This window comes from Durio zibethinus, chromosome 9, assembly GCF_047325235.1.
Source record: "Durio zibethinus cultivar Kanyao isolate XHJ-2024 chromosome 9, ASM4732523v1, whole genome shotgun sequence".
Lineage (NCBI taxonomy): Eukaryota > Viridiplantae > Streptophyta > Magnoliopsida > Malvales > Malvaceae > Durio > Durio zibethinus.
The window spans coordinates 7514323-7529272 of NC_143170.1; the positions used below are offsets into that span (position 1 = coordinate 7514323).

Below are 14950 nucleotides of genomic sequence, written 5' to 3' on the forward strand. Positions count from 1 at the left end.
TAACAGCTGAACAATGATATATTTGAAACCATATAATAACATGCTTTAAAAACTTCTTCTAATATAGCTAAGAAAAAAAGCCCAAATGAGACATATAATGGGAGTCCTATGAGTAAGGTAGGTGATTTTCATAATTTTTTTGAAATGCATGCAAGTATTTTGGATTTTAATTATTTAATGTGATTGAAATGTCTTAAATGCTCATTTCTTCCTAATCTATTTTGCTCATTGCTGAGTTTTTTATTAAATTAGAGGATATTCTTCAACCAGACGTATGGTGTTACTCTTTTAGATCAATGGAATTAGAATGTTGTTAAGGATATGATAGTTAAGAATGGAGTGAAAATTGAGAAATTCACTTTTGTTAGCACCTATCCTACTACTTCAAGTAACCATATTCTTGGAAATAATGAATGCTTTGAGCCATATACTTCCAATATCTATAGTCATAGAGTTCTAAAGTGATAATTCCTGGTTTTTTTTTATTCATCTCTTTTTATTTATTTGTTCTCTATTCCTTATAACTTATTTTTTATTTGTCTTAAGTGAGTTTGTAGTGGTGAATAAGCATCTTTTTCATGACTTAACTAAGATGGATCTTTAGTTTCTTACTATTAAGATTCTATTGAGAATATTTTAGAAATACCTCAAGAATTGAAAGTAATTTACAAGTATGAATTATTGTTTCTCCATGGTCTTCTAACCAGGGCCCAAACATCTATTCTATTTTTTTCTTTTACCTTTAAATGTGAACTATAAAGCTAATGCTTATATTAATCTATACATCTATTACTTATAATAGAAAGAGTCCCTAACTCTAATTTTCTACACACGTATTGAATGTCTTAAAAATAAATTAAAGAATAGATTTAGGCAATAAAAATTTTTCACATTGTTTACTTTAACCAACTCAAGTTTCTAGAGGGCAAAGTTTCTAGAAGTTTTTACAATTTTAAAGGTGGATTCTTGAACTTGGAGTCATCAAAGATATGTTTTTAGCTTTGCATGTGATAAAAACTCTAAACATCTAAAATTGGTTTGCTTTACTTGCTTTTTCTAGTTTTTGGTAAATTTTCTTTGGTTTTTAAATTTTAGGTTTTTTTTTTTTTTTGGGCTTGATTTTAAGGCTATGTTTCTGGGATTATCAGAAGAAATGGGTACGTTTCTATTTTTTCATACTTGTTAATTTCTTTTTGGTTTTTAGGTTATATTGTTTTTAAGTTTTTTTTTTTATGGGGATACTCTGTGAAAGCTTATTCTTTTTTTTTTCCTTTCTTGTTTATATGAATTATACAAAATTCTTTGTATTTTTTTTAAGTTAAAAAAATGTCATGTTCTTTTGTTACTATACTGTTTGACTATTTATGGTTATTAAAGCTTCCACATTCTTTTATTCTTTAGGTAAAGTACTTTTGAAATAATTTTCTTTTCCTTCTGTTAGAAAGAATAAAAAAATTTTTTTTGGGTATTTGAAAGTGTTATTTGTTGTTGTTGGGGTTAGACAGTTAGACGGTTAGATTTGAAGCAAAGCTAAAAAAATGATAAGCTAAGTAATATTGTTTCTTTTTTAATGTTTTAGATTGTTGAAAGTTCTGCTTTTAAAAGGTTTGCTTATATTTTTTTAGAGAAATAGGTTTTGTCTTAAGTTGTCCTTCTTATCCTTTTATTTAAGAGGATTTTATGGTGGATATATAGTAACATCTTGAATAAGGTTTGCTTTTTCCTTTTATATAGATCAATAGTTTTTGACTGATTAAAGAAAGGTTATGGTAGTATGTGGAAATTGGTAGTGGTTGCTAGAAAGTTCGATGTATGTTCATGTGCGAATTATATTTATTCGGATATTTGGCCATGAAGCATCAAGGTTAGTTTTGCACCATTTCTTGTTATAAATGTTCTTTGTAAGTCTTGTATTTATTTAAACTTCAAGCTGATGCTCTATCTGTTCGAACAAATATTTAAGAAAATTAAGAAAATCATAATAAAGATTTGATATATTACGGCTTAATGCATCACATAAGGTATGCCACAACAAATGGAATCAAATAGTGCTTCATAAAAATTTTTGAGATTTTAAAAAATAATAATATCATTACAATTTTTTCTTTATAATGATATTAATTATCATATGGTTTCATTACACAATTGACAAAAGAAATCAGGATTAAAGTTTAGTGTTGTTTTGCAGGATTGTAGAGAATGTGGGCGAGAGAGTGACTGAATGTGTGGAGGGGGATCATGTGCTTACAATATTCACTAAAGAATGGAAGACATGCAAGCACTGTGCATATGATAAAAGTAACATGTGTTAAGTCCTAGATTTGGGAAAAAAAAAGGTGTAATGCAAAATGATAAGAGGACACACTTATCAATTAAAGGAAAACTTGTTTATCATTAATTGTGTTGTTTCGAGTTTTAGTGAACATACAGTTGTGCACTCTGGATGTGCTGTCAAAGTTAGCTTGCATGCACTTTTAGACAAAATATGCCTACAAGTTATGGAGTAGTTGCAGGTAACCAAACTTTTACTATAATATTGTTGAACTCATTTTGTAGCTTTATCTTTATGTTTCAAGGATGAAGTAGTAGGAATATATGTTGAAACCTTTACAAATAGCTAATGCTTGAATAAAAGTACAAAAAGTCTTTGGGGTTCCATGGATTTCCTTAGCTAACTAATATACTCTTGAGCATTATAACCAACAAACAAAAATTTGTATCATCAGTGAAGCGAGGGCAGCCTATTGGTATTAAAGAAAAGTAGTTAATCAGTTTCTTAATAGAAAATTTTCACCACATTATCAATTTTTCCAATTGAAATAGAAGGTTATTTGTCTTTACTATCATAAGAGTCTCCCTTTTTTAGTACTACAGCCTACCAAACTAAGTGCCTTTTTCTTTGTAATGCATCTTACCAAACAAAATGCATGACCATCAACCCCAGCCTTATTTTGTTGCTATTTTTTTTTCATTTACTTTCCATTTTATAAAATTTAGAATGGTGCTATTTGCACCCCAATTTCTTCCTTTTACACCCCACTACTATTAACATTTAATTTTTTGCTCAACACACCCTAAACCTGAAATACAAATTTACCAAAAACCTAAATGCCTCATCTCTTCGTATGCCATCTTTTCTCTCCTTTCAACAAAAAACCTAAAGGATTTTAAGCCCTAATGAAGCCAAATTCAAAGAAAATTTCATCCATTTAAAATTAAAAAATATAAAATCAAAGGTAAATTGTCTGTTCTTTTTATTTTTTTGTTTGATTTCGTGTTTAGTTTTATAAGATTTCATGTTGAAATATTTAGGTGCAATTCAAAACTTTTGAAAATAGATTTCTAAAAGTTCTTAAAAATTTTCAAAAATGAATATTCGAAAACTTTTAAGAATTTTAAAAATTTTAAGGGTTCCAAAAATGGATATCCGAAAATTTTTAAAAGCTTTAGAAAATAGATTTTTGGAATGGGATGTGAAAAACAAAAAAAAAAATTGATTAATGGTTATTTAAATAATTTTATTAAAGATTAAAATTTACGATGAATTGAGAAAAAGTTAAAATGCAAATAACAACACTCTAAAATTTATTATTTATTTTTATACAATTTCAAATTTCCAATACCATCTCATTAATACTTTCAATTCAAAATACCATATATCTTTGTGGTACTTATTTATTTTCCAATACTTTCCTTAATATTACTAAGTTTTGGAACTACACGACTTCAAATTATATTTTATGATCCGTATGATGGTAATATGAGTCAAAATATTTATTATTAAAAAATTTAAATAGTCAATTTCAATTATAATTTTATTCAAATAATCATCTTAATCAATGTAGATTTTTAGTCTATAATAACATTATTTATTTTTATATACATTAAATTTAATAACATTATTTATTCATATAATAATATCATGTACGTTAAATTTAATATTGAGTCAAATATTAAATTAGCTAACAAACTTCTTAAATGAATAAAAATTAAAATAATTTATTTTTAATTTTATACTAATAAAATTGTGATGACTAATTATAAAATTATTTAAATTGATTCTATAAGCAATGTGACAAGCAAATAATATTTTTGTTAAATTTAAACTTATTATGATTAATTTGTTTGAATACTAAAGCTAACAAATTAGTGATATTTTTAATTTTTTTGAATCTCACTTCTTATGGTTCATAATCATAATCATTTACACATTCCTTGATATTTATATATATATATATATATATATATATTTGGTAAAAAGAAATTTAAGAATAGATAAGCTATTCAATCTCCAAATTATAATAAAATATATTGTATCTGACAGTTTAAAATAAGTAATTGTAAATCGTACATTCACAATGATCTCAATAAATAATCACCAATAAAATTCGAATCAAAGACCTTTCATAAAAAAAAAATGACCTTAATCGATTAAACCCCGATACATTTTTTGATATTTATATTTAACTTTAGTAAATTTTTTATTATTAACGCAATAACTATTTTGCAAATCTCATTTCCTTTGCAAAAGAATAATATTTTAATTTTAAAATTTGACAATACCCTCACCGCCATTGCCATCACCATTTCTCTCCCATTTGATTTACCCTTTTCCTCCGTGCCTATTTAGATTACTGGCCAAAGTGGGCGTTTCAGCAGAATATCACACACGATCCCCATCTCCAAAAAAAAAAAAAAAATCCCTCGGAAATCAAAATCAGTTCTCGAGAAGAAATCACCAACTTTGACCTAATTGAAAACACGGAAACAGAACACATTATCATAAGTAGGACCCGTCACGTGTTACCATCTACGGTCCCTAATAAGAGTAAAGAGAGATGCTCCTCTTTTTGGGTCCCTCTCTTCCTCTATCTTGCAAATAAGGTGGGGGCCGCTTCTTTGGGGTTTGTTTCTTTTTCTCTTTCCCCCTTTCTATTTAATTTATCTTTTTAATTCCATATAATCTCTGTTCCATGTCCCACTCTTTCTGATCTGTTCGTCACAGTATATTGGGAAAGGAAAACAGGGAAAATTCAAAACCCAGTCAACTCTTATTCCTGACTAATGCTACTTTTGAAGAAATATTTTTTTATAAATCTCTCATCTTTTAAGCTAATCATCCTGATTTTTTTTGTGGGTTTGTTGATAGGTTAATAGTCCTTATGTTGTGTAAAAGATGGAGTGCAACCATAATCAAACGATAGAAGAAATCGACGAGAGAATCAACAACAATACCGCCATCATCATCAATGAAGAACAACAAGAAAAACAACACCACAGCAACACCACCACTCCAAGTTTCTCAGCTTCAGAGGCAACCGTAATGGACCCAAACCAACCCATGAAAGAAGAAGACTTAACAGACTCGGAACCACAAGAATTTACCAACCCAACCCTCGTGCATAGCCTCGTTCAAGTCATGCCTGCTGCCCAAACGAACCGCACTTTGGCCGCAAAACGCCCATCAAAAGACCGTCATACCAAAGTTGAAGGCCGTGGCCGTAGGATCCGCATGCCTGCCACTTGTGCGGCCAGGATTTTTCAACTCACCAGAGAACTGGGTCACAAGTCCGATGGTGAAACGATCAGTTGGTTATTAGAACACGCGGAACAAGCTATTATTGAAGCTACAGGCACAGGCACAGTCCCGGCTATTGCTGTTTCTGTTAATGGCACTCTCAAGATACCAGCTTCTTCAGGGAAACAAGATGCTGACTTGGCAAGGAAACGTAGGAAAAGACGTTCAAGTAGTGAGTTCATTGACGTTAACGAGCATTTAAGTTCGGTTTCTTCAGGATTAGCACCAATTGTACCAATGACTTATAGCAGTGTCAATGTAAATCCACAAGGGTTGGTTCCTATATGGCATATGGGTACTTTAGGTGTACTTCCTGCGGCTGCACCTGGTTCAAACCAGGCACAGTTGTGGGCGATTCCAGCAACTGCAACACCTTTTTTTAACGTTGCAGGTCGACCAATATCTAGTTTTGTGTCTGCTATGCAGCCAGAGTTGCAAGATTCCAGTGTTGGCTCGATGGGTTCAAGTGTTGTGCCCAGTTCTAGTTCAGGTGCTACAAGTGTTGCTGGGGTTAGCGCTAGTAGTAATGGTAATAGTAATTCTAGTATTAGTACTACGCAGATGCTTAGGGAATTTTCTTTGGAGATTCTTGATAAGAGAGAACTTCAATTCTTGGGTCGTCCTGCTAATCACCAAACGCCATGTTCAAAGCCTTCTTAAGACAAGGAACAGGTTAAGTTTCTTGATTTTGATGATACAGAGGTAGAGTTTTTAGGGTTTTAGGATTTTTGTTTTTTGTTTTTTTGTTTTTGTATTTTTGTAATTGTAATTGCAAAGACCAGGGTTTCCATTAATTCAAAGGGCTTTTTGTCATTTTAATGTTTTACTTGCTTTGGTGTTGCCTATTTATCATCTTCGTCTTCTTTCTGCTTTTTGGGAAGAAAACTTTTCTGGTCCCAGGGATGGTGGGGTCACGTGATATTCGGATATGCACGTGGACGGTGGGTCCCATCATTTTAGGGACGCGTGGGGTTGTAACTAGCAGGGTCCTTTCCACATGGTGGTTCAACAAGAAAAGTTGAAGGCTAGAGAGAGTGGCAGGAAAGGAGTGGTGGCCCGTGGACCAAGCCGAGAGTCTTAATGTAGGCCACACGTATTTGTCACGTGATTGAGGCACGAGCACCTAGGGATGCGAGCCTCACCAAAAACCAAAATTTCTCGTGCTGATGATCTTTTGGTTGGGTACTTGGGGTTCGATTAGGCATTTAATTTTTTTTTCATAACTTTTTAAGCCTGCGTTTTCGGCCGGCGGACCGGACTGGCCCCTGGCCCTCGGCTGACACGTATCCTCTGCCAAGTTCTTCTTGTGGGGACCAGCTTCTTTCCATGCTTGACACGTGACCCTCGAGTCTTCATGATTGATCACTATGATCCACTTTAGCAAAGTCGTAATGCAAATACTTTGTTTCTTGTCGGTGGATATTCTCTATCAAATAATGTTACCAATGATATTTTTCTTTATCAATTTAAATCCCAAATTTCGATTGTCCTTTGCTCATCTAATGGCGATAGTTTGTGATGGTCACTCTCAAGCTCCTCTTTCAGTCAAATGGGTGTTAAAATGAAGTTACTTTAGTTGTTATATATAATCATGGTGTGGAATATTTCTTTCGGCATGTAAATACCCCCAAAAGTTACCCTTCGCTGAAAATTTAGAATGAAAAGGACGATAGACTTTGGAGCTTTAAACGAAGATAGATACTGATAATTTGGAGGCATATTGCCATTACCAACATCATTTTTCTAATTATAGCATTCGTCTTAAAATCTGTTGGAGGACCGGTCCCTATTAACTTGGAAGTGAACACAACCGGTTAGCCTCTTGCACGTCAAGTAGGGGTTTAAATTGTTTGGGTTTTGCAAGCAGCCAGCACATTCTTTTTCACGCCAGGTTGGTCTGGTTAGAGAGCCCAATAACCTTGATGGGCCACTGTTTTTTATTTTCATTATAAGTTCTCTGGCTTAATCTGTGTTTCATTTTGCATTTTTGGCGCATGACATGGTCTTCCCACCTCAAGTAATGCAAACTTAGCTTGCATTAAGAGCAACCCGCTTCCAACTTTTTATGGTCAAAGTTTCTGGATTCCGTGTCCATTTCTTTGCTTTCTTAGAAGCCAAACAATACAACAAACTATCGTTCCAAAAATTAAGAAGAATCATAGTACAATATTAATGTACTATAATTTATTTGATTTATATACTTTCTCTTTCAGCGACTGCTCGCATTTCATTAAGCAACCTGATAGATATAAGCCAACAGTCGCAAAGCTTTTCACCATAGCTTTTTGACTCGCATATTTCATTTTAATTAATAATACTAGTATTTACAATAAGAAACCCGAGTTGAATTCGAAGCCTTTATTTAAATGCATCCATCGGTATACAAGGACGCTGATTCAAGGATCAAAATGTTGAAAGATCAGAGTATAACACTCAAAAAGATTAATCGATTAAGACTTAAAGAGTTTATAATTAGATGGAAATATAAACTTGGTCTCAAAGTACAACAATACCAATACTAATACCGTGTCAATTTTCTACATTCTGTTCTCAATTTGAGTGACTTAAAAGCATACAGAAAATATATTTACTAAATTTTCAATCACATTTCTGTTGCCATGGCCACTATGTATACTCCCTTGAAGCTTTCATCAACTCTCATCACATTTTCATGTATTCCTTCTACCCACTATCTACATTCAATACCAAAAAAATGGCTAATTTTTCATTAAACAAACTCTTTCTTCTGATAGTTTTCCTTGTACTGATAACAGTTCCACAGTCAAAGGCAGCACTGGATACTCATTATTATGATCAAACATGTCCTGAGGCTCAGAAAATTATACTAGACACTGTACGAAATGCTTCCGTGCATGACCATAATGTCCCTGCTCGTATTCTCAGGATGTTCTTTCGTGACTAATTCATAAGAGTACGCCATTTTCCTATTCTACGGTCAAAGTGCAGTTGTTTCAGCTTGAAATTTTATTGGGTGTCTGAAGTTTTCTTTGGTTGTTTGAAACATTAATAGGGATGTGATGCATCAGTGTTGCTAGACTCAACTCCACAAAACCAAGCAGAGAAATTTGGCCCTCCAAATATCTCTTTTCGAGCATTCTACGTGATTGATGCTGCGAAAACCAAGCTTGAACAGGCATGACCGCGTACAATTTCTTGCGAAGATACAATCACCATTGCAGCAAGAGATGTAATAGCCATAGTAACATTGAAAATGTTTATCTAAGTTAACCTTTTGCAACATTGAAAAGAGCAATTTTGATGTGCTTCTTTCTTATTGTTTTTGTTCTTTCCAGTCTGGAGGGCCCTTCTGGAATGTACTTAAAGGAAGGAAAGATGGAAGAGTCTCCAGGGCTGCTGAAACAATTAAGTTACCAGCGCCATCTATCAACGTTTCACAACTCATTCAAAGCTTTGCTATGAGAGGTTTAGGAATCAAGGATTTGGTGGCTCTATCTGGAGGTCACACTCTAGGATTCTCACACTGTCCTTCCTTCCAAGCTCGGCTGCGTAATTTTAGCTCAGTTCATGACATCGACCCTAATATGGACAGTGAATTTGCAGAAACTCTGAGGAAGAAATGCCCGAAAACAAAACAAGGATCGCAATGCAGGGCAGTTCTTGGACTCTTACGGCATCGACTTTTGATAATAACCACTACAAACAACTTTTGGCTGGAAAAGGCGTGTTCGGATCTGATCAAGCACTCTCCAGTGATTACAGGACTAAATGGATTGTTGAATCATTTGCCAAGGTTCAAGGTTTGTTCTTCAGAGAATTTGCAGCATCAATGGGGAGTCATGGAAACGTAGGGGTGATAGAAAATGGAGAAGTGAGACTGAATTGCCGAATGGTAAATTGAGGCTGAGAGAGAAATACCAAATGAGAGTGGCAATATGACAAAATTTTCCTTTTTTTCATTATGCGAAAGTTTAATAATGATATGTTGTCCTTCTGAATTTAAACAAACTTGATTTTCTTGCTTAATAGTATATATAAGTAGCAAAAAGCGAGTTTCATTAACAAGCTTCATAATAATTACTCTATTGCCTACAAAAAAAAAAAAAAAAACTTTTACTGTAATTTACATAACAGTCATGATAAATCGATTGAAGCCATATCATAGGGAAATTCTCCCGACTTTATTCTACTTCTATTTACAAATGACTCATTATTCCTACAGGTAAAATAGGCAGGACTGCTAATGTTGCCAATCATGAAGGCTCATCAATTGTAGGTCATTCGAATGAGAACTAATAAGTTGGCTAATGGTGGTGTTCAAATAAGAGTGCTACAAGAAGTAATGCCTCATTTCCAAAGTGATGATATTTGTTTTCTGGTCTTTCTCGTACAAGTATCCTCTAAATGAATGTTTCAGACTTGGTTCCTCCATTAATTAATGTCTGACTTTATGGATGCATATCGATTTATATAATTCGTCGGAGACAAGAACAATCGCCATCTTGCAAAGTCCAAGTTAAAATTCAAAGTCAGAGAGAACAGGACTCACTAATCAAAACAGTTTCTTATTTCTCCAAGGCAGCAATGATTGTTATCAGATGCCAACAAAGCTCTGAAAATGAAGTAAAATGTTAAAATTCTTATCAGATAAAGCAATTGCATACTGTTAATACAAGGTGACAGTATATTACGAATATACATCAATACTACTGGCATGAAAAATAAAGTTCAAAATATGCTTTAAGACTGTAATCATGACAACAATATAAGATGAAGTATTTATGGTTGATGTCCACTTTGCTTGTTGAGTCGTACAGTTTCAAAAATATCTGGCATTCAACCTGACCAGGATTTTGGATGCATTACCATTAGTGCAAGAAGCATAAACTTTAAATGCAATGTCACCAAGAAACGCATATATGGCAAAGTGATAAACCAAGAAAAAAATGTAAATTGTAAAGGATGAAAGTATAGTTGTCATAAAAAAAGGCACATAAATAGCCATGTAAAAGAATGCTCCCTCACTTCTGGTATCATTATATTGCAAAAACCACAGAGACAGTAAGCTATGAAAAATCCTACAGCTTCAGCTCCAATTTAGCAACACAACATTAGCATTTCATAATACGAAAAATTGCTCATCACAGAATATTCATTTTTTTTTTCTGTCACAGAATGTTCCTAGGCATGAAAACATGTTGAAGTGAAAGTTCGGAAATCTAGTAACTCCGGGATAATCCATGTCTGTTATCTGCAATTACTAAAAGGGAATAAAATAATATATCTATATACTATATCTTACAAGAATCAGTTATCAGCAAAAGGAAAAGACATAGCTACAATTATTGTAAAATATAGAGGAAAACTTAGCAAACCTTCTCAATTCAAAAACTAGTGCTCCCCCTCAAGCAAAAACCACATCTGATCGGAAAACATACTTGATACCCCTGGAGACATTTCGAGCTTCATGTAGCATACATTTGTCACCGTGAATGTGTAGGAGAGCCATTCCTTCAGCAGGAACTACCTGCAGAGTTAATATTACATTAATAAAGGATATCCAAAGTAAGCCATACTGCTAATCATAGGAATTTGAAAAAATTAAAACAAAATAAAAGAGGAGAATTGCTGTTTGAGGAGGGGGAGCAACCAAAACAATACGAAAATGATATAAATTGCAAAGAAATTTGCCTCTGCTACAACATTATTTCTTGAACCATAGAAGACAGTCTCCCCTCCAACTAGAGGCTCTGATGCAGAATCCTTCAGGTTGCTTGAATCACTTTTACCATTGGTTTTGGGAGCACCACTTAAATATATTAACAAAGTATAGTGGGTGCGGTTTCCCTCTCCAAGATCAACACTTTCGTCAATATGCCGTCCAAAGCGCTGACCAACCTTATACCTGGAAGTAGAATATTCATTGCATGGTAAATACTAAAAAACCAACATTCACGTAGACAACAGAAGCAAATTATACAGCTAAATGATTGAGAAACCTTCAGCACACATCATAATCTTTTATAATCCAACACAGTTATTACTTCATAAAGTTATATATGTGGTTTGCAAGTCACCTAGGCACAGCAAAATTATTCTTTAATCTTCAAGAAGCATTTCAGAGCAAAAGAATCTAGCATAAACTGGCAATAAAGTATGTTATTTTATTGACATAAAAGTAATTTTGAACATAAGGGAAGGTATTAGATGTACCTGTAAAACCGAATATTTGGATTCAAGCCAATTGCAACCTTCCCCCTAATTTTAAAATCAGAGAACAATTTACCAAGACCAGACTGCCATATAGTATCTGCAAGAGCTGGATCATTAACAGATATTCGGTCATTGTCTCGGTAGGCTTCGCCTTTTGTTGGACCAAGACTTCCTTGGTGTTCAAAACCAGCTGACTCTGCAGCTTTAATAAATGCCCTCGATTCTGCAGATGTGAAGAAATTCTGCACCTGCACGTATTAAAAACAGTAGAATCATTAACACGCAAGGATTTCAGATCACATTCGACCAGAAAGCAATTTCCCTCCATAACTTATATGAGACAGAATTCGAGAGCAAAACTTTAATGCCTAATAAAGATACAAACCATATTGTTAGCAAGTGTGATTTCCACATTCTCTACTGAAAGTTCAAGTCTTGGGCCTTGCACGTTGAACATGTCAAAGTAAAATCATATTCAATTTAAAGCAAAGTCCGCACAAAGGAATTCCAAAATAAAGATATGAAACACAGCCCAGAATCAAATTCAGCTTAAACTTGACCTACACTCAATCTCACTGTTTTAAAATCAAATTAGAATAAAAAAGAATTCAGCTTTTATTACTCATTAGACCAAATGAACAAGCTGCTAAACATCGAAACAGAATTCGGTTCTATTCACTTTTCAAACTAATTTCGCCCCTTACAAGAACACAGATGTGAAACACTTGAAAATTTGAACCTTTTTTTTTTTATATAATTTTCGTTACCAAACTTTCCTTTCATCAAAACTGAAACATGTTTAGCATTTCATATAAAAAAAATTGCATCAAAACTATGTATCAATGCATAGTCTCATGATTTCATTTAAAAAAAAGGTAAAATTGGAGATTAAAATGGGAAACTAATTAAAATAAAAGAAGAGAGAAATTGAAGAGAAACGTACGGTGAAGAGATCGTTGTCTTTAAGGCGGGTAATCTGAAGGTTCAATTTGGGTTTAACAGCAGGCCATTTTGCCTTTGTCGTTGTTTTCTTGTCATCGGCTGCTCTTCTCTCCCCCATTTTTCTCTTCTTTGTTCCTGCCTCTGCCATTCAAATCCAAAACTACGAATCAAATCAGGAACAACTCTTCTAACTTCGACCATGATTTGTTTGTATAAAAGAAATATAGGTTAGAAGCCCATTACGCTTTCTTATTGTGGACCATGGCCCAATTTATAATCCCATTTCTAGTTGGGCAAAACTTGATTCTATCTTTCAAACAATTTACCTTCTTTTTTTTTTTTAGAAAAAAGAAGTCCATTTTATTTTTCTTTCCTGTTTGACAAGAAATTTTTTGGTAAAAATTTGTGATGTGATTCAAAACAACTCTAGGAAATTTTAGATTGTGAGATGAAATTTGAGTGAATAAGGTTTAATTGTAAGAATAAATTGACAAAATTGGTGAAGCATGTTTTGAAACTTCAACTGTTAGATATTTATTTTTCAGATTAATTTGAAATTGAAATAAATTTAATATTTATTTAAAAGGATTATCTTTATCCTTTTACTATCTAATATAATCCATCATTATTTTTATGGTGTTTATGATATAAGTAGTAACTGTCTCTTTAATGAGAAGAGTTTATAAGTAACCACCCATCAAGTCCCTAATTTATGCAATAAAAAATATGTGTAATGCCTATCCAGCGTGGTTGTTTTAGATTAAAAGACTTAAAAAGTTTTGACTTTATTCGCAAGGCTATGGTTGGACATACACTTTCTTCTTCGCTACTTTTATCTTTATGTGTTTTGTAAACATTTTAGTTAATAGGTTTACTTGTGGTATAGAACTTTATTTTTCTGCTTACCTAGCTCACCTCAAAGTCTTGGCATTGCAATTTTTTTTGTTGTGGACCTTTTTTTTTTTTTTAATCAAAGATCTTATTTGAATGTTGCTAATTCTGTGATCATTTTGTCGAACTTTTTGGTTGATTAAATTTGTTTTATAATTTGGGCTATTAATTTGCTTGATGAGCATTATATTTGTTTCATTAAATAATTAATGGATCTTATTTGATTTTGGACTATGTTATGAATAATTACATGGCTACACTATTTAAGTTTTGAATATATAGCTTATTGAGTTTTTAATGAACCTGAAAATATATAATTTATTTTAGCCTGAATTATTTTGAAATAAATATTTGATTCGTGGCTTTTGGTGTTTTTGGTATTTTGAAACATAACTGTTTAAGTCTTTTTCTGAAATCAAATATGATTGGTTTTGTTTTATAAAATTTGGGCTAATTTGAACTAATAAATTTGGATATTGAAGTAAACTAATAAATTCATTGTAATTGGAGCTTAATTTTAAGTAAAGGATTAATTTGTGTCTTAATTTTATTTTGAGCATGATATTTAATTAAATTATGAAAAGTTTATATGTTCAAATTGAAATCCATTATGATGATGTTATGTAATCATGCGTATTAAAATAATTAAGGAATAGCCATAACATCATTAATTATAATAATATATGCATTAAGGATTTATTTTTTATTACATTGTAGTATGAATGACATCAATTCTAATTAATCATAATAATGTCATAGCTTTACCCCACAAGGAAGTTATTAGAGTGAAATAGAAAATTATTTATTTCTTAATTTACGGTATTAAGAAATGTTAGTAATTGCTAGTTTCATCATATAGTATTATGGATTAATTCTGTGTTGAATTTTTTACCCATAGTAGATTTTAATGACACTCGGTTCATATATATATATATGTTTTACATTCTAAACATATCATTTTGTTATATGTTATGCCTCAATTAACAAATTATTGTAAGTATGTTTAATTTTGTTTAATTGTAGTTCTTCAACCTTTGATTATTTCTGACGAAAAATATGATATTTCCTATTTGAGTGGTGGCAATTATAAAATTTGGAAGGAGAAAATTCTTTTTCATTTGGGGTGTATGGATCTTGACTATGCTCTTCATAAAGATGAGCCATTAGTACTCACAAATACTAATACTCTAGTTAAGATTGCTACTAGAGAGCGTTGGGAATGATCTAATCACTTGAGAATGATATTCATCATATCTCACATTATGACTAGTATTCGTAGGTCTATATTTGAATACAAAAATATTAAGGAATTGGTGAAGGCTATAAATGAGTAGTTTGAGTCTTCAA

General features: G+C 32.4%; 1 protein-coding gene and 2 pseudogenes across 6 annotated transcripts; 2 read left to right on the forward strand and 1 right to left on the reverse strand.

The window, feature by feature from the left end:
- The first annotated feature begins 4443 nt into the window (after positions 1–4443).
- Positions 4444–7294, forward strand: LOC111316588 (transcription factor TCP19 pseudogene; annotated as a pseudogene). Its single transcript, XR_016345384.1, has one exon. The product of XR_016345384.1 is annotated as a transcription factor TCP19 pseudogene (transcript).
- Positions 7295–8086: 792 nt separating this feature from the next.
- On the forward strand, positions 8087–9458 carry LOC111310381 (peroxidase 66-like; annotated as a pseudogene).
- A 135-nt stretch (positions 9459–9593) lies between these two features.
- On the reverse strand, positions 9594–12903 carry LOC111310367 (uncharacterized). Of its 5 annotated transcripts, none has more exons than XM_022909778.2 (5): positions 12714–12899; positions 11771–12018; positions 11249–11462; positions 10933–11084; positions 9594–10058 (listed from the first exon to the last, which is right to left on the reverse strand). In XM_022909778.2, the coding sequence occupies exons 1-4, from the start codon at positions 12858–12860 to the stop codon at positions 10962–10964; spliced, it is 732 nt and encodes a 243-aa protein (XP_022765513.2). In that variant the 5' UTR covers positions 12861–12899; the 3' UTR covers positions 9594–10058; positions 10933–10961. The 5 variants fall into 5 exon arrangements, with proteins under 5 accessions (XP_022765513.2, XP_022765499.2, XP_022765508.2 ...); XM_022909764.2 differs by having other exon boundaries at positions 9594–10169; XM_022909773.2 differs by lacking the exon at positions 9594–10058 and adding an exon at positions 10171–10398.
- Between the last annotated feature and the right edge of the window lie 2047 nt (positions 12904–14950).

Coding starts and splice junctions, on each gene's coding strand:
- LOC111310367 (XM_022909778.2), bottom strand. CDS start 12,860: ATGGCAGAGGCAGGAACAAAGAAGAGAAAAATGGGGGAGAGAAGAGCA. Junction 12,019..12,713: donor AAGACAACGATCTCTTCACC/GTACGTTTCTCT, acceptor TAATACGTGCAG/GTGCAGAATTTCTTCACATC. Junction 11,085..11,248: donor GAAATAATGTTGTAGCAGAG/GCAAATTTCTTT, acceptor TTAACTCTGCAG/GTAGTTCCTGCTGAAGGAAT.